This window comes from Suncus etruscus, chromosome 4 (genome assembly GCF_024139225.1).
Source record: "Suncus etruscus isolate mSunEtr1 chromosome 4, mSunEtr1.pri.cur, whole genome shotgun sequence".
Lineage (NCBI taxonomy): Eukaryota > Metazoa > Chordata > Mammalia > Eulipotyphla > Soricidae > Suncus > Suncus etruscus.
Window position 1 is genome coordinate 159,170,598 of NC_064851.1, and position 18,771 is coordinate 159,189,368.

At 36.0% G+C, this 18,771-nt stretch overlaps 1 protein-coding gene across 5 annotated transcripts in view; it reads right to left on the reverse strand.

The window, feature by feature from the left end:
• Nucleotides 1–829: 829 nt before the first annotated feature.
• The window catches only part of CSNK1G3 (casein kinase 1 gamma 3), an 86,843-nt gene continuing 68,901 nt past the window's right edge, over nucleotides 830–18,771 (reverse strand). For all 5 annotated transcript variants that reach the window (XM_049771399.1, XM_049771396.1, XM_049771398.1 and 2 more), the window contains 3 exons: nucleotides 11,274–11,380; nucleotides 10,714–10,737; nucleotides 830–3,290 (listed from right to left, as the gene is read on the reverse strand). In XM_049771399.1, coding sequence (XP_049627356.1) covers nucleotides 3,236–3,290; nucleotides 10,714–10,737; nucleotides 11,274–11,380 — 186 coding nt within the window. In that variant the 3' untranslated portion in view covers nucleotides 830–3,235. The remainder of the gene's footprint in view (nucleotides 3,291–10,713; nucleotides 10,738–11,273; nucleotides 11,381–18,771) is intronic.

An 18,771-nucleotide genomic window follows, 5' to 3' on the forward strand; every position in this document is an offset into this window, starting at 1 on the left:
CGTCCCATATGGTCCCCCAAGCCAGAAGTAACCCCTGAGCGTCACTGGGTGTGTTCCAACCCCCCCTCAAAAAGCAACAGGCTAGAAGACAAAACAGATACAGAAAAGATCAGATTTAAGACTTAAATCAGAAATCAGCATGTCTGCAGTTAAATTTAAGCATATATATTCCAATTTCTTGAGGCAAACTAGGTTTTCTACGGGTGCTGATTACTGAAACTATACATCCTTAAAGTTTTCTAGAAAAGGTCTTTTAAATATTACGTTTTATCGCCAAAATGTTTTGTTGTTACTGCATGCTGGAAGTTCACACACTTAGTATCTTCTGCTTAATATCTTAGTGTCTATGAGACTTTGCTTTAGTCAAGCATAGCACCATTAATACCATTTTATAAAATCTCTGAAAACACCTAGCACAATGATAAACTATGTGATACTATCACAGATCAATCAATGTTCTTCACTGCAATAATTTTAAGGTAATTCACTTAAGGATATTCTGATGCTTCATTTTTATGGAAAGAATAGCATCATCTCATTTAAAAATTATAAAATGACTTATCTCCCTTAGCTTATTAAAAGCATTCATTAAATGAAATTGTTCAGAGTATAAAAATTTCTAACTTTCACTAAAGAAACTTTCGACACCTTACTTGTCTATGTTCTTCACAATGGGGTTCCAAGAAAGCAAAAACAAAAACAATAACAAATAACCCAACCATATACCTTCACTTCTAAGTATACTGAATGAACCACAATCTTATATTCCTATCTGAAATTTTCTACTGTAATTTTTTACTCATGATTAGAGGAAAGGGGAAAGAGCAACTTTAAAAAAACTACCTTTATTTTTATTTCTTTTTCAGTTACATATATTTAAACAGGGATGTGTTTCATTATTCAGACATTCAGGCAAATGTTGACTTCATTAGTGTTGACAGAAAAGAAGCATAAAAATGCAAAACATTGTTGGCTTAACCTGAACATACCTGCATTACTTATTATTGACCAGTTTGTGTTGCCAATAGACTTATTCATTGGCATTAAAGTGGAGCACTTAAAAATATTGCTAAAAAGCAAATGTCTACACACTGGTCTTTGCAGCAAATAAGGGTACTTATACTTTTAAAATAGTTTAAGTCCATAATTGGATTAATATACACACCTTCTTATGTATAAGGAGTTCAGATCATATAAACACTGTACAGTCCAAAAACCCTACTGAGAATAAAACTAAATCGGCTTATGATAAGAAATACAGATATTGCATGTATTTACAAATATCATAGACACACAAATTTGGTCAAATACTGTAAAGAAAGACGTGGTTTCACATTATAATGGCCAAAACATCCATCTCCTTGCTCAAAGCAAACAAAAAGAAAAACTTGGTATGTAACTCCTGTAGCTTAAGACACTATGACAGTATACAAATAGAATGGAAACTGTTGACCAAGTCATACAGCAAATGTTTTCTAGGCTGAATATAGGTCATTAAAATCAAGAAATTAAGAAAGGTAATTCATAAAATTCAAAGCAACAATGAAAAACAATATCCTGATTGGCAATATTTGTATGGATGCCTAATTCATAGAAAACAATGAAGAAACTTTTAGCTAATAAAAATAATAAGTTACAATTAAATCCCTGTAAAGACAATAATGAAGTCAAAATGTAGATTTATTCACTTTAATTATACATTTTAAATGTTACCTGGAGACAATAAAATAAATAAGCATACGGGGTGGAGGGGGGAACACACGCACTTAAAGACAAGAAGGGCTTAACGGGAGGAGTAAGTAATGAGTTTACAAATGAAAGATGACTTATGAGGCCTCAACTTCTTTCTAGCCAGCCTTTTTGTCTTAACTCTTCTGCAAGATTCCAGCTAGTCTAGTCTGGCAAAAGTACAACTGTGTCTGGATGGCTTAAAACAAAGCATACTTAAAAAGTGGAATGGGTTTCTTTCTTTTTTTTTTTTTTTTTTTTTCTTTTTTGGTTGTTTTTTACAAAACCGTTGCTTGTTCATATACAGGCACTTCAAAAGACTATGGAGGCAAAGCACCTGACCCATTCTCTCCAAGATAGTTTTCAGTCATCAAAATTATGCTAAAAAGTAGAAAAATTCCAGAGAACCAGCAAAGTTGAATACAAGAGACTATTGTGCAGAGGGCAATAGAGTGACCCAGTTTTTATTGCTGGGGTGGTGGCAGCAGGGGTGGGGATCTTTATTTTTTATTTTTTTTTTATCAAAGAGCAAATCATTAATAAACAGACACCATTGCATGGCACATCCAAAGTTTTCTGCTGAAGGGAGAATGCAATCATTCTGCAATAGGTTTCTGGGGATCTCCTTTGACTTCAACTTATACATTGCAAAGAGATTCACATTTATTTCTTCTCCTTAGTGTATTGTTTTAAAAACTCCAACATATCTCAGTTTCTCAAAGTATTCACTTCTTGCTGTCTAACATACATTTTTATCTGGAAGCATAAAGTTATATTATACAAATATTTTGCATCTTTAAAAATAAGAGCTTTTGCCACTTGGGCCACACTGTACTTCACGTAGTGGTGCAACAAAAGCAGAGCTCACTAGCTACCACATTACATGTGATTCATTTTACCACCTACCATCTGCTTTGTCCTCGGTACCTCTGGGCAGTGACTGTACCATGATTTCACAGAGAGAATGTTAATATGACTCATGAATAGCAGTACCATCAGTAACACTTGAAATCAATACAGATGTCACACAAACAAATATGAATTTCCCAAGAAATAACCTCTTTAATATTTGGGCAACTCTGTTTTCCCTGTTGCATCATCCACCGCAGAGAAAAAAAATCCTCTTTGATTATGCTCTTGCTGAAGTTAAAAGAACCAGATTAGGAAAAGAATTGTTGACATTTAAGCTACTGTACTGCTTTGTACAACAGGAGGAGGCTTTTGAAAAGTGTTCTACAGAACTGTATTCATCAATACCACCTCATTGGTCCATTCCATTCACTGATGGGCAAAGCACTCATGTTTGGACAAATTTTAAAGCTTCCATAAAAATTAAATTAAGAGGGAAAATGAATGTAAGACAACCACAATATGAAACATAAAAGTATGATATTTTTGTTTCTGAGTGAGTCCTTGAAAATATATGTGGTCATTACAGAGATGATTTTAGTCACAAGACAGCAGATGAACACGTAAGAAACTCCCCATGATCTGTCTGTGTCCAGAGTCATTTGTGGCGCTGTATGGTTTTCCTTTTCCTTCGTTTGAAAAAACAGCAGCACCTACAGATGGAGAAAAACAATATTTTTACACAAAAATACAAAACTGTCACTAAGATCACATCTATCACAATTCTTTAAATAATCATAAAAGCAATGCGCTAGTGTGCAAGAAAAAGTGAACATGCCAAAGAAGCATTTGTATTAGTGAAACGATAGCAGAGTGCTAACTACTGTTTTATAATGTGCCTTTTACGAACACCTAGATATTTTAAGAAATATTAATAGAAATTACTAGAGATTTCTTGAACTAAAACTCATTGAGAAGCTATGGAGCATTGAATCCTAATCTACCAAATGTTACTATGATGAGTATTAAACTCTGACAATGGCATGCTTTTACAATTTGGATTTTGAGTGTTGGTGTGTGTGTGATGGGGGGTGGGGGAGGAGTTACCCAGTGGTGCTCAGGGATCACTAAAGAATTCCTTGAGCAATCATGCGAGATTGCTCATGTGAGAATCACCAGAGATTGAACCAGGGTTGACTACATACAAGGCAAGCACCGTAACCAATGTGATCTCTCCTAGCCCTAATTTTATTTTTCCATACGGCCTCCTAATTGGCGCTCAGAGACTCAGGGGTCACCACCAAAGATGCTCAGGCTAGTGGTACAGGTCAAATAGTTGAGAGTTGAGGTCTAAGTTTTTTTTCTAATTATATTCTCATTATGCGAAGTTTCCATACAATCAAAATAGATTCCACATAAATAAAAAGGCTTAAAAAAAGTGCAAGTCAAAATTGTAAGCAAAATTGACCCAGGTTTGGCATCCCTTCCAGTGAAGGTCTGCATTCTTTTCCTTCCATATTAAAAGATAAGCAAGCTATTAGAATGTCAAGATGAGACATCCAAGGGCATCTAGAAAGACCCTCATGTGTATGTCAAAGTGTAAATCACATTTTCTAACAAAACCAAACCTACTTATGTATCTGGTGATTCTAACACCAAAACAAACAAAAAAATAGCACATTATCCTGTAACTACAGCCCACTTCATAAAAGGATACTAATTCAACATTTTTAGCTAAGCATAAAAGAAACCATGTAGCTTCGTACAGACAAAATATTAGAGAAGATAAAAAATTGCTAAGTGTATTTTATGTCTTTTGGTAAAATAAATGTAAATAGAAACCCACATAAACTATATATTCTCTCTACCTATATTATCTTAGGTCACAGATAATTTCAAACATCTATTGTAATTTATGCCAGCTATAAAAGGGGCATTCAAAACTAAATTATGCACCTGCATTTCTAAAGTACAATCAATATTAATGACTAGACCACATAATGTAAATAATTTAAAACTCGATCTCTGATAAAGATTCAACTAGGAAAGCGTGCAATCATCAATCTTTATGAATTTTATTTTCACTGAGGTGACTATAGGAATAGAAATAAATGATACAATCAAGGACCCTGAATAAATCTACAGCCATTTGACTTTAGTTACGACAGATTTTTCCTGAAGGTAGAAAAACAAAGCAAAATTCTTTCTGTGGGGTGAGGGGGAAACACACCCAGAGGCACTCAGGAGTTACTTCTGGCAGGCTTGGGAGACCATATGGGATGTTGGGGTTCGAACTCAAAACACTCTACCCATGTGCTACTGCTCTGGCCCTAGCAAACGTATTTTAACTGTTACTACCTATTACTTTTTCAAATCTATTAATGAAAAAGAAAAAAAATATACAAACACCAGTGAAGTGACATTACTAAGAAAGACATAAAAATAACAGGGCCCTGGTTAACACTGAGTGTGACCACAAACAACAACAAAAATGATCAGGAGACTTAAATAATTAAGCCAGGGGCTACAGTAGTAAACAGCATAGCAGGTAGGATGCTTGCATTGCATGTGGGTCGACCTGGGTTCAGTTCCCCATCCTGCCAACCTCCAAGCATATGGCTATGAATTCACATCCCCAGCATCCCCTAAGTAGCCAGCACCATTGTGAAAGCTCTCTCATCTGAACTGACAATAGTCCTGCCAAATGTGATCCCCAAAGTAAACAGAAAAATTAACCAACACTTTTGGGCTGAAGTGATAGCATACCAAGAAGGACTGCATACACTTTGAATGCAACTGACCCCAGATTTAACACCTGGCACCTCATGTGGTTCCAGTGCCAGGAGCAAGCTCTAAATTCAAGTGGGTCTGACCATCCACTTTCCCCATAATAAAAAAGAAAAAAGAAAAAGTTCAAGCCTCAGATTTATAATACTTGTATTAGCAGTTCACACTGCCCAGCTCGGTCCAGTATAATTCATTAACTGCTTTCAATTCTGTAAACTGACTTCCTCCCACTTAATTTTTCCTTCAATTATGTTCTATTCAACACAGAAAATCAGTCAAAGCATTTGATACCAAAAGACTTTTAAATAAATTATAATCATAGAGGGCTTTTAATTCAAAGCAATATAAAAATGACTTCTATTTTCCAAAAACAAAATTGACAAAAATAAACCCTTTAGACTTGCCCCCCCCCCCCCAAAAAAAAAGGCTGGCATACTACTAAATTTTCACCAGAGGGCAGCATTGCTTTAGCCACTATGATTTCATCTAGAGACCAGAGTGTTCTCAAATACATCCAGAAGAGACTAGGGTGTTGACAGGAAATAAAGGGAAATTAGAAACGTATCTGCTGGCGTATAAGACGACCCCTAATTTTGCAGTTAAAACATAGGTTCAGGCCTATATTCATCGTATCAGACAGAACATTCCTGTGCTGCAACTGTATGTACCACAGTGAGCCAATCACAACAAGCAAAGGTCCAAAGGTTATACTGTAATAGACGTCCTCTCTGACTCTGGCCGATCTGAGCAGGCTTTTGACAGTGTGATTCGGGTCCAGAACATTGTCTAATTTGCATGCATCAAAAACTGCTTGGATTGGCTGAGTCAGAGAGGCGGTCCGAGCAGCCTTGCAGTGATTGGTGCAGGATCGAGTTGGAAAATTTGTTTTGTGGCAATATCCAGACACGTTTCGTTTAGCGGCATATTGAAACATTTTCCGGGATATATTCGGCATATAAGACGACCCCCGATTCTCAGTTGACTTTTTTTGTTTCAAAAGTCGTCTTATACGCCGGAAAATACAGTATTTGACCTTGTGGATTATTATTTCCCTTTTATTTAAACACTGATTACAAAGATGTTCATGATTTGAGTTTCAGTCTTACAATGTACAGCACCTTCACCTACGAACATTACCCATGAACATTTCCCATGACCAATGTCCCGGTGTCCATTCCACCCTCTCTGCTGCAGGCATTTTAGTTCTCTCTGTCTGGCTAAATTTTTGTGCTCGTTCATTCTCTCTCATTCTCTCCCCCACCCCTTAAATCAAAGGCTTTTATTTTAAATACTGTTTAGGTTAGAAACAGAAAATCAAAATTAATCAAACTCTTAAGCTGATGATGGCCAAAGCTTCTTTGTAACTGATGCTATATCAATGCCATACAAAGAGAACTACAATCCGTATTCTACTCCTACCTCAGGCAACATGCTTTTTCATGGCACTTTATCTTTTGCTCATGCTCTTCCTGGAGCAAAATATCTGCTTACACTATCAGAAGACAGTTAAACAGTCTTTATTACACTGTACTATAACTGGAGCTTCTCATTTCTTCACTGAACTGAGATTTAGAAAAAATAATGTGCTTGATTTCTTTTTATATAGTTCTACAGACTATGAGAGTTCTAAACACATTGTAGAAACAAAATGGATGATCCAATATTATTACCTTAAAATATCTTTTTAAGTTTAATTACTAGACTGTCACCCAAAATTTAAAGTCTTTATTACATAGTGGGATACTTTTAAAAACTCCCTGAGTGACTGATGTGAGACTGGGTTAAAAAAATCACTTTCTGGAGTGTTGAAAAGATAATGTATACTTGCTGTGTATGCTTTTGACCTAGGTTCGATTCACAGCATATGCCATGCTCCACTCCTAATTCTTAACCAGTTAAAAGTTACCTAGAATAGCTCCTCCACTGTATAGTCAATGCTGTGCCAGAGGAGAGTTCAAAGGGTTGGAGCATATGCTTGGAAAGCATAGAATACAATCCCCAGCACCACATGGTCATAGAAATGTCAATGGCAGCAATCCCCCAATCAGTGTGCCAAAAAACAGACCCTAAGGCACTGTCAAAGAGGCCCCCCGCAAACAAAAATCTGTTTTAAATATAAATTTTATCACAAAATTGACTTTTTTTTAAAAGGTAAGCAATTTACTGAATTGCTATAACCACTAACTTCATAACATCCTCATCACAATATCAAGAAACCAGCCACTCCTGCTTGTCTTTATTGCTATAGTGCTCACTGGATATTTAATTTGATATTTCTTTCTGTATTGATGTGGTGTTTCAATTACCTTTTTCATGTCCTCACTCAAACTGAGGTTGAAAGCCTCTAGAAGGACTCTGCCATGTTCAGCTTATTTGATTTATTTTATTTTATTTTTTTCTTATTTTTTACTCCATTCTATTGCTTTTCTTTCCTTCAAACAAAACCACATAACTTGAAATATCAAGCTCCACCTCTCAAATAGAGGGGGAAACAAGGGAGGGTACCAGGACCAAACAGATATATGATCACTAATAATAAGCTAGACAAAGAGGGGACCACCTACTCTAGCAACTTGGGGGATGATGGGGGGATATGGTTGCAGGAAGGGAATGGGGATGGGGGGAGGACAAATTTGGTGATGGGTATTCCCCTGATTCAATGTTAATATGTACCTAAAATACTACTGTGAAAGATATGTAAGCCAATATGATTAAAATAAAAATTAAAAAAATAAAAACAAACAAACAAACAAACAAAAAAAGAAACCAGCCACTCCCATTCAATTCCTTCCCGTCCCAAGTAAACACTAATCTACTTTCTCCTCCACACAGTTCCATAGGCAACACATTAACATGAAGTCATGCAATGTGGTCTTTTGTGCCTTGCTTCTTTCGATTAGAAGCAGAAGTGTTTCAACTTCACTTCTTAATATTGCCAATATATATAGTCTACTATATGAACAGAACTCATTAATAACTTAGACATAATATTTTGAGGACTATTATTAGACATTGGAAATCTAAAGATGAAAAGGCCTATTGTTTAAAAATACAGAGAGTTCCCCACCCCCGAAAAGAAGTAGCTACATTAAAAAGTAAAATATATCAAAGAAGGACTAAAGGATGCAGAAAAGAAAATGAGGCTGGAAAAGATAGGAAGTCTAGGAAAGCTTTACAGCTTTGTTTGATGTTGTTTCAAGAAATCTCAACATTATACTCCATGTTATGGAGTACCTTTTTATCTTAACTTCCAACTTACAGATAGAAACTCAAATCCATAAACAAACACACCCGCATCCATTTTACTAAATAAGTTACAATGTCATTCTTCAGATCTACCTCTGAAGCTACAAACTTTCCTCTGATCACACTGCCAAGTAAATCTTACTTTACAAGCCTAATACAGTTTTTCTTAATGCCCTTCTCATAGTAACTTCAGGAAGAAGCACAATCCTGGGAAGAACGTAGAAGAAGACAAAGAAAGAAATAGGGGTGCTAATAGCTATGGAGCACTCCCTAGGTGCCAGACAGAAGACCAGTGCTTTCTCATATCACAGTAATTTCCTTAGCAAGCTAAAAGTTTAATTTCATTGTACAGAAAAATAAAGAACCTTGAAAGAGGTTACAAGTAAGTGGCAGAATTAGGAGTTTATAAACTATTTAACTGCAGAGGGGACAAAAATTCCAACCAGCTACATTACCTTAACTGTTTATAACTGTTTATAATTTAACTTAATATTCAAAGAAACAATTTTATTTTTACATAAAAATGCACAAGTATTAGTTTATTACTAATTACTAACATTGTTTAAGCTAAGTTACTGTTCATAAAATCTATGGCAAAAGTAACTAAAACGAAAGCCAGAGCAATAATACAGTGTTTTGGGCACTTGCATTCCTTGCAGCCAATTTAGGTTTAATCCCTGAACACCACCGTATTTGGTCCCCCAAGCCTGAGCACAGAGGCAGGACTAAGTTCTGAGTACGGTTTGAGGTTTGAGTGTGGCCCAAAAACAAATCAAAAATTTAACTAAAAAGATGCCAGATCAGAGTTCTTTAAAAAGAAATATTCATTGCTCCTCTACCCCCATTCATTATTTACCAATTGGGAATTAAATCATTAATTTGAAAGAAAAAAAAAGAAAGAAATATCCAGGGGCTGGAAAGTAGGTAGTATAGGCATGTGCCAAGCCCAGGTTCGTTTCCTGGCACCATATGGTCTCCTGAAGTGTTAAAGGGTACAAAGCCTGGAAGCCCCTCAGAATGTGCTGGTGGCCCCCAACACTACAACTGTGGCTCAGATAATCCCCAGCACTAGAGAGCCTGAGTAACATCGCATCCAAAGCCCCATGCACTCAACTGTTGGCTCAGATGGCTCAGACTCTTCGGTGGAACCCTGAAGCCTCCTGAGCATCTTTTGGGATGTCACAAGGAAAATAATACCCATAAATGTTTCCTCTCCTACAGGCAGACAGTAAATAACTATGATTTTTGAATCTACATGAGTTGCCTTTTTTTATGAGTAGAACATTCTAAAATTAACCAATCTAAACATTTTCATTCACTCTAAATGACTCAAAATTTGTTCTCAAACTGACATTTTAATTTGGGGGGTTCTTGGGCCACACCCAGAGGTACTGAAGAGGCTCCCAGCTCTGTGTTTGTGAGGCCAATGACATGCACGGCAAATGCCTTAATCCCTATACTATCCTGACAAAAGCATTTTAAACACAGCATTCCAAACTAAAGGCAAATGCCAAAACACAATTTAAATTCAACACTATTTCTACTACGCAGGAATACTCCTTTTCATATCTGCCAGTAACAGGACCCAAGTAGATGAGGCTTTTTCATAACATGCTCATTAAATTTATCTGTGCATATTAAACATACAGTATAGTTAGTAAATAAAATGTTGCTTTGCTTTAGTGAAATAGTGTTTACTATTAGGTAGGGGTGGAAATCTGCTGTGTTTTTAATAATTAGAAAGAGGACAAGGAAAGTTAATTCAAAATCTGCCTTTCTATTTAAAGTCAAAAATAAAAGTCTCTGCATTTCAAAATAACAAAGCATAAGCAAGCTGTAGTCCCATCTATTCAGTTAAAAAGTGCCCCATCTATGTCACTTGAAGCAAAAAAAGCTGCAGCAGGCAAAACAGCTCCTCAAGTAGTTCTTGCTTTTCAGAGATAAAACAAATCACATCGAATGTTTTGAACAACTTGACCAATTACAATTTTTGTGTTTAAAGGTTTTTGGTTTTTTAATTTGCTTTTAAACACAATATTGTGCTAACATTTGAAAATTATAGTCAACGGAGCTATTTCTGCCTGCCTGCACTTGAGAACTCACCACATGTTCAACACTTTCTGGCAGCTATACACACACACATACAAAAAATAAAATACAAGGGAGGGGAGAGTGAGAAGGGGGGGGATGAGAAAGGGAGAAAGGGTAGTGGGAGGGGAGGGAGGGGAGGAGAGATCATCAGATACAGCCCACATTGAAATGATCATTGTTTTTCATGCTTAATTTTTTTCCAAGATATATAATTTATATTCTAAAATTACTAACTTAAAACTGCATGCAACAATATAAAATTCATAATTTATTCCAATGCCTACAGGAAAAAACGAGCATTTATAACATAGCCATAACTTTCATGCATCAACAGTACTGGAAAAGGCTAACATTTTCATCCCCAATAAGAATAACTCCTAATTTGCTTTTACAATTACTAACTTATTTACCAGAAAAGCATTATTTGATTAAAATAAATATACCACTTATTTTTGCATGCACCTATTTCTATTTTTGGATAGCAAGTTCCTAAAATATCAGACACACTATATATATCAAACGTGAACAGTCTAAGTACAAAAAGTATTCAATCAAGCAAAATTCACACATACTTGGTTTCATCCATCACTTCCACTTCAGTAGGGGCTGTGATGGGCGCATTGGAACGTCCTGCAGTAGGGTCATCTGTGTTTAATTCTCCATTCGTAGAACTTACAACCTGTCCCAAAAAAATTACACGTATAAGGTAAAAGGTTATACGGTAATAAACAGAACTAAGGTACAAATATTTACATTAGAAAGATGAGGAATACAATACAATTAGTATGAAGTTTTCATAATGAACTAAGTTTAACATTTTATCAAAGATCAAGGTCATCCAATATATTTTTCAGTTTACACTGAAATGTCCTGCTCCTGTCTTTTTTCCTCTGGTTCTCAATGCTAACTCTATACCTACTTTTCAATCACTTATTTCCTATGTCCTCATCTCTTGCTCTGTCATTTCCCCTGCAAATACCAGTATGCTTCTCCGAAAGGATCTTTCCTTTAAATCTGTATAAATCAGATCTCCCTCTCAAATTATCCACACAGGAATCTAACTCTTCAGTCTCAAATTTAGCGATCCTTGTGAGTCCTCTTTCACTTAACAAATGATCCATCAGTAGTTACTTCAAATGGTTTCCCCAAACACATCCTAACTTTAACCGATTCTTTACAGATCTACTACAGTAGAATTTCAGCCCAAACTACCATTATTTCTTAGGAGAATAAGAACAAAAACCTAGTAACTAGACCTTTTGTTTTTACCTGTACATATCCAATCATGACAATGTATTGCCAAATAACCAGGGTGTTCCTTTTGTTAAGAAGATCTCAGACTCCTCAGCCAATTCACCTTCCACTTCAAAACACTTTCCCCTTTACTCACCAGCCCCACCCAGTATGTTAAACTTATTCCCATTTTGAAGTCATAGCATTATCTCTCCTTACTGTCTAATTCTCTTCCTCTTTAATGGCTACCCTCTTTCAGAGTTACAGAGAACTTCTTAAGAGATCTTTTGTATCATGTAATCAAACTCACAATTATATACTATCATGTTTACTCTATTTTAGATCTTTGTTATAAGATTTGTATGGTTTTCCTGATGTTTCCTGACACCTTGTCTCCAAGACTGTGAGACCTAATGCTGCTCCCTGCTTTACCTCTCATCTATACTTGGCATAGAGTAGCCACTCAAAATTTGTTTATATAAAATGAATGTATTGCATGGGTGAAATTCTAAAACAATGATGAGTGTACAGTAATTAGCAGATCAAACCAAAGCCACTACCATAACCACGTTATCTAAAGTATAAAAATTATAAACGAGATTAAAATGATTAAAATTCCCAATTATTCCAAATTATCTTGGTTCTACAACGCTACCTTACCTTCCTTTTCCTTAGGCGTCTCTTATACAACAATGTTCTCCCCCAAATTTGCCATATGTTTAACCAACCTGGAAGCTCTCTAAATCCAATTTTGGTGTTTTTTGTTTTTAAATTTCTTTGATACTAGAAATAAAATCAGGGCCTCACATCCTCAAGGCAAGTGCTTTATAGCTGGTCCTATCCCTGACTCAGCATTCCATACAGTCTGGGTTTTCACTGAAGTTTCATTATATAACTATACACACACTTCAGTTTTTAGAAAACTTTTCATACCACTCAAGTCCCTACTACATACCTTTATGACCCTATGTCACTCTTTGTGACCTTAGTTTGTTAAACCAATGGAATAGAAAAATGAAAGAATATATTTAATTAGAATGAGACGGTGAAAAATAAAATCAATCTATAAAGCACACTAAAGGGCTCTTTTTGACCTACAATGGGCTCTTTCCCAATTGAAAAGTAGCTATCAGAGTCAAAACTATCAATTTTTTTTCAATCAATTAAGTCACTTTTGGTACCTCAAATTCATGATTTCCAAAACCAAGTTTAACATACTCAATTTTAAATGTATTAATTCTCCTGCATTTCTAATTTCTATTAAAACTTATATTACTAGACACCTCGCTCAGCAGCTATAAAAATCAACCATCTTTGATGTTTCTCCTATAGAATTTCTTTATAAGAAAAAAAATTAAATTTAACTTATCAAAGCCTAGAGCACCAGGTTAACAGTCGCCTACAAGACTGGAGAGAGGCTTAAAAACACATGATAGATTTAAATTTTTCTCTATTTCTTTCTCTTCCTGTAAACAAATATAATTATTTATTCTCATTATATAATTTGAGCATTTAGACTTTTCCAAATGTCAAAACCTCTACACTGAATTGGAAATAAAAAGCAGCTTTCTTTTGTACTCTCACTACTATTTTAACTATTTTAACTATTCAGAGTATATTGCACATAGGAGAGTGTTGGAGCAGTTCACTAATCAATTTCCATTGCTCTTTCCTCAACACATTATTTCACTGGGTTTTTTTTTTCTGCCTTCTTATTCAATAGCCCTAGGATAGATAGAACTATCCCAACTTAAATAGTAGATAGTTTCTCTAACATGTCTTTCTTCCCTAAAGGCATAGCAACTGAAAATCTTGGTGGTGGGAATGTTGCATTGGTGAAGGGGGTGTTCTTTATATGACTGAAATCTTACAGCTACAATCATATTTCTAATCATAGTGTTTAAATAAAGATAATTTAAAAAAGCACAGATTCTAAATTTCCAGCAACAGAAACTATATACACATATTAATAGTGTGATTTATCTTAGGTTAAAGTCATAGTGACTCTAATAAATTTTATTTTGCAAAGTATTTCCAACTGTACCCAGCTGACTAGAAACAAATCAGAGAAAAAGTCACATCCTCTAATTTTTAAATGCAAATTTTCTCAGAGTTCCCAATTTCCTAAATCTCTGAGTAGTAGCCAATTTCTTAAAGACAAAAGTGAATATATGTGGGAACACAATTCTCTCGCAAATGTAGCCTATTTACCTAAGCTACATCATGACATTGAAAATGTTTTTACTTTAAAAACTAACAAACTGCTGCTAATAGTAAAGTAGGTAATGTGCTTGCCTTGCATTCGGCTGACTAGGTTTGATAACTGGCAGCCCTGAGCCAGGAGTGGTTCTTGAGTGCAGAGCCAGGAGTAATCCCTGAGCATCACTGGGTGTGGTTTCAAAACAAAACAAAGCAAAACAAAGAAAGGAAAAAGAAAACTAGTGGTGAGGATGGAGAGATAGGATGAGGCCAATCTGAGCTGAGCTAGAGATAGTACATGGCTGACTAGGATTTGATCCCTGAGAAGATTAAGAATAAATAACACATGAGTATTGCTTGGTATGACTCAAACACACACACACACACACACACACACACACACACACACACACACACACACACACACACACACACACACACACACATATACATACCATATAGAATATATGCCATAGAAACAGTCAAGAGGGTGATAGAGGGAGGAACTGGAAATAATGGTGGTGGGAAATATAAAATGGTGAAAGAATGGGTGCTGGAATACTGTATGACTGAAATTCATTCATGAACAACTTTCAACTGTGTATCTATGAGTGATTAAATTAAAACAGTAAAAAATCATTTTCTTTCAGATTGAACTTTAATGAGAAACAGCACATTTTAGGAGGTAAACAAAAGCAACAATGAACCATAGTACTGTTGTGCTTTTACTCTATTATTAAGTTTTAAGAGGAAAGATTGAGGAATGTCTGCAGCTAAGTGTATGGAGTGAGATTACCTTTAATGGCTACAGGTTCAATCTCATTTTCCTGTATTTATAAACTTTTGAATACAACAAAGAGAACACATGGTGCTTAATAAATTTTAAAAGACAAAATATACTTTAAGAATATAATGATCATGTTTCCCAAATGACTATGCCATTTGCACTTCTTTCAGCAATGTATGAGAAGTTCTGCCTCACTGTATCCACACTGACACTTGATATTGATGTCAGTATCTTTTGGGGGCCACACCGTTTGATGCTCAGGGGTTACTCCTGGCTAAGCGCTCAGAACTTGTCACTGGCTTGGGGGACCATATGGGACGCCAGGAGATCAAACTGTGTTCCTTCCTTGGCTAGCGCTTGCAAGGGAGACACCTTACCTCTAGCGCCACCTCTCCAGCCCCGATGTCAGTATTTTTTAATCATTCGTATATCTGCAATAGTATCTCTTTAATTTGCATTCCCCTAATGCCTAGTAATGTTGGGCTTCTTTCCTTGTTCTTGTATGTCATCAGACATCTCCTTTGATGAAGTGTGTTAAATATTGTTTATTATTGCTTTGAGAGTGTTTATAATATTCTAGATTAAAGTACCTTTGTGAATAATCAATTTATAAATAGTCTTGAAAAAAAGGATATAATGATCATGTTCACAGAAATAAGGAAGGTAGGAGGGTGACTAATTTGTATTTCAGTCTTTGATTGCATGCTACCAAATGCTCAATAGAAGCTCAATTTAACACTGGGTTCATCACCATCTATCCAATACAAGAAATACCAGGAAATAATATACATTCAGTTTTTCCTAAAAAGCACCCATATGAAAGCACACTAACAAATGAGGTATCATAGAAGAGCAATTTTAGAGTTCAAATATTAACTAGATAAGGCAGTTTTCTTACTTTCTAAACACTACAGATAAACTATCATTAATATATTTGATATTCAACTGATGACCCAAGCATAGTGACATCCATACTTTTGGATGAGACCTAGTTTTTTTTTTTGTTTTTTTGAGTCACACCTGGTAGTGCTCAGGAGTTAATCCTGTCTCTGCGCTCAGGAATAGCTCCTGGCAGGCTCAGGGGACCATATGGGGTGCCGGGATTCAAACCACCGACCTTCTGCAGGCAAGGTAAACGCCTTACCTCCATGCTATCTCTCCGGCCCCAATGAGACCTAGTTTTTAATCTGACTTACAGAAGCATTAAACAAAACACTAAATGCATTTTAAGAAAGTTCAAATGCTATTTTAAGGAGATAAAATTAATTTTATAACACTGATATACGAAACTGACTAAAGATGTACTTGAAATGATTTATATAATAAAATAATATATCTCTTCACAGACTCTTACAAACTTCTGTACCCAGTAAACTATAAGTAGAAAAATAAATCTGAACGGAAGAGACAGCACAGCAGATAAGGCACTTGCCTTACCTGTTGCTGACCCAGGTTTGATCCCCAGAACCTATATAGTCCCCCAAGCCTACCAGATCACTCTTGGAGTGATCCTGAGTCAGATATATACCCTGATCTTCTCAGGAGTGATTCCCAAAAGAAAAAAAGGGGGAGAGGTAAATCTTTTTTGGGGGGTAGATGTGGTAGAGAACAATGAAACATTTATAAAATGTTTTAGAAAGATCAGTATTAATGATCAGCATACAAAGAACAAAGGGCACTCATCCCTCTGAATTTTAACTAGTACAAGTTTATTTTATATTTAATTTTATCACCACCTATATGTAGTATATTTCATAAGTTATAGTGACTACAATAGAATACTGCTTATCACTTATGTGAAAAGATAAAATAATGCTATCATTCATTTTTATCAAGATGCATAACTCATCTTGAAACAATTGTGATCTGCTCTTTTGCTCTTCTTTCCAAGGCACTTACAGCCTCATTATTCCTCTGATGCAAATCAAAAGCTATACATAACAATTAGAGGAGATTTAAAAACAATTATACCATATAAAATAGTTTTCAGTATTGTCCTGAACATTGCTCTTTCCCTACTTGCAATTATCTGACAGCTTTATAGAACCTTCTCTGAGCACTGAAGGCAATGGAGTTAGCTGTGCTATCAACTAAACGGTATTCTAATCTATCGAGCATTGAAGACTACAGCTATCAGGTAGCCCTATTCAAAGCCCAATTTTATTACTCCTGATTGATCAGACAGAAACATAACAAAGGGGATTACCGAACTGAACAAGGTAACTTTCCCCTCACCTCCTCCACAACCCACCATTTCCCACCGGATGCTGTAACCCTGTCTTATATTTATCCCCTTTCAATGCAATATCTAGCAAAAGAAATGGACACACACACACACACACACACACACACACACAAACATGGTAACTTTCTCCTCACCTCCTCCACAACCCACCATTTCCCACCAGATGCTGTAACCCTGTCTTCGATTTATCCCCTTTCAATGCAATATCTAGCAAAAGAAATGGACGGACGGACGGACGGACGGACGGACACACACACACACACACACACACACACACACACACCTCTTCTCCTTTTTACCCTTCCACTCTCCAGAGACGTATTAGATCAATACCCCCCGCACGCACACGCGCACACACACACACACACACAACTCTTCTCCTTTTTACCCTTCCTCTCTCCAGAGATGTATTAGATCAATACCCCCCGCCACACACAAAGGTTTCCTCTGCCTGAACATTCCTCCCTTGATGCCTTCTATCTTCAACTTAGTGCTAAAGTCAAATGCCTTTTCACCTTGAAAATATGTGAAAAAAAGCAAAATATAATAGATAAATCATTTTTCCAAGAACTCGACCGAATTAACCAGGTTAAGTGTTTCTATATTATTACAATGCCTTATACTTTTTATCCAACTCACCTAAAACTTAATTTTCACAACAAAACCATGAGGTAGACTTACTTAAATACTCACTTTACTGATGAATAATATAAGACATCAGACCTGCACCGAAATCTTGACTAAATCCGACTAAGACTAAGAAAGCTGCAATATATATAATCATTTTGGAATACACAAACTGAATTTAGATCCTAATATACAATCTTTTTATGCAAAACTATATGTATTAGTAAATACTGAATACTTTTTCTGGAGTAAATTACATGAAATTTTACCTTGCAAGTCAACTGGACACAACCTGGACACTTTGAAGTGCCACATTATGCGCAATATTGCACTGCAAAGGAGTGGTGACATAAAGATGGTATAAGCCTCAAACAACTCATTTACAGAAAACTACTGATTAACTTCTGAATATCCTAAATCTGTAATAAATTCATTTCCCGGTAGCTAAATACTTTATCGTGGAAACTTTTTTTGTTTGTTTGTTTTTTTGGGGGAGGGGCCACACCCGTTTGACGCTCAGGGGTTACTCCTGGCTATGTGCTCAGAAATCGCCCCTGGCTTGGGGGGACCATATGGGACGCCAGGGGATCGAACCGCGGTCCTTCCTTGGCTAGCGCTTGCAAGGCAGACACCTTACCTCCAGCGCCACCTACCCAGCCCCTCGTGGAAACTTTTTACATGAGAAAACTAAATACCTGATGATAATCATTTATTCAATTGACATATTAAGTTCTTGCACATACTACAAAGCCAAGTCCTTTAAAAATTTGTCCAAATCTCAATTTAATGACCTTTTCACAAAGAATCTAAAGCTAATAATTCTCTCTCATTTTTTTTTTATTAGTGAAAAGAATTATTTTCTCTTTTTTCCTTTTTTGGGGTCATGGGGAAATTTCGGGCCATATCCAGATGTATTCAAGTTTTATACTTCTGGCTATGCGCTCAGGATCACTCTGAGGAAGTGTTGGGACAAACACCT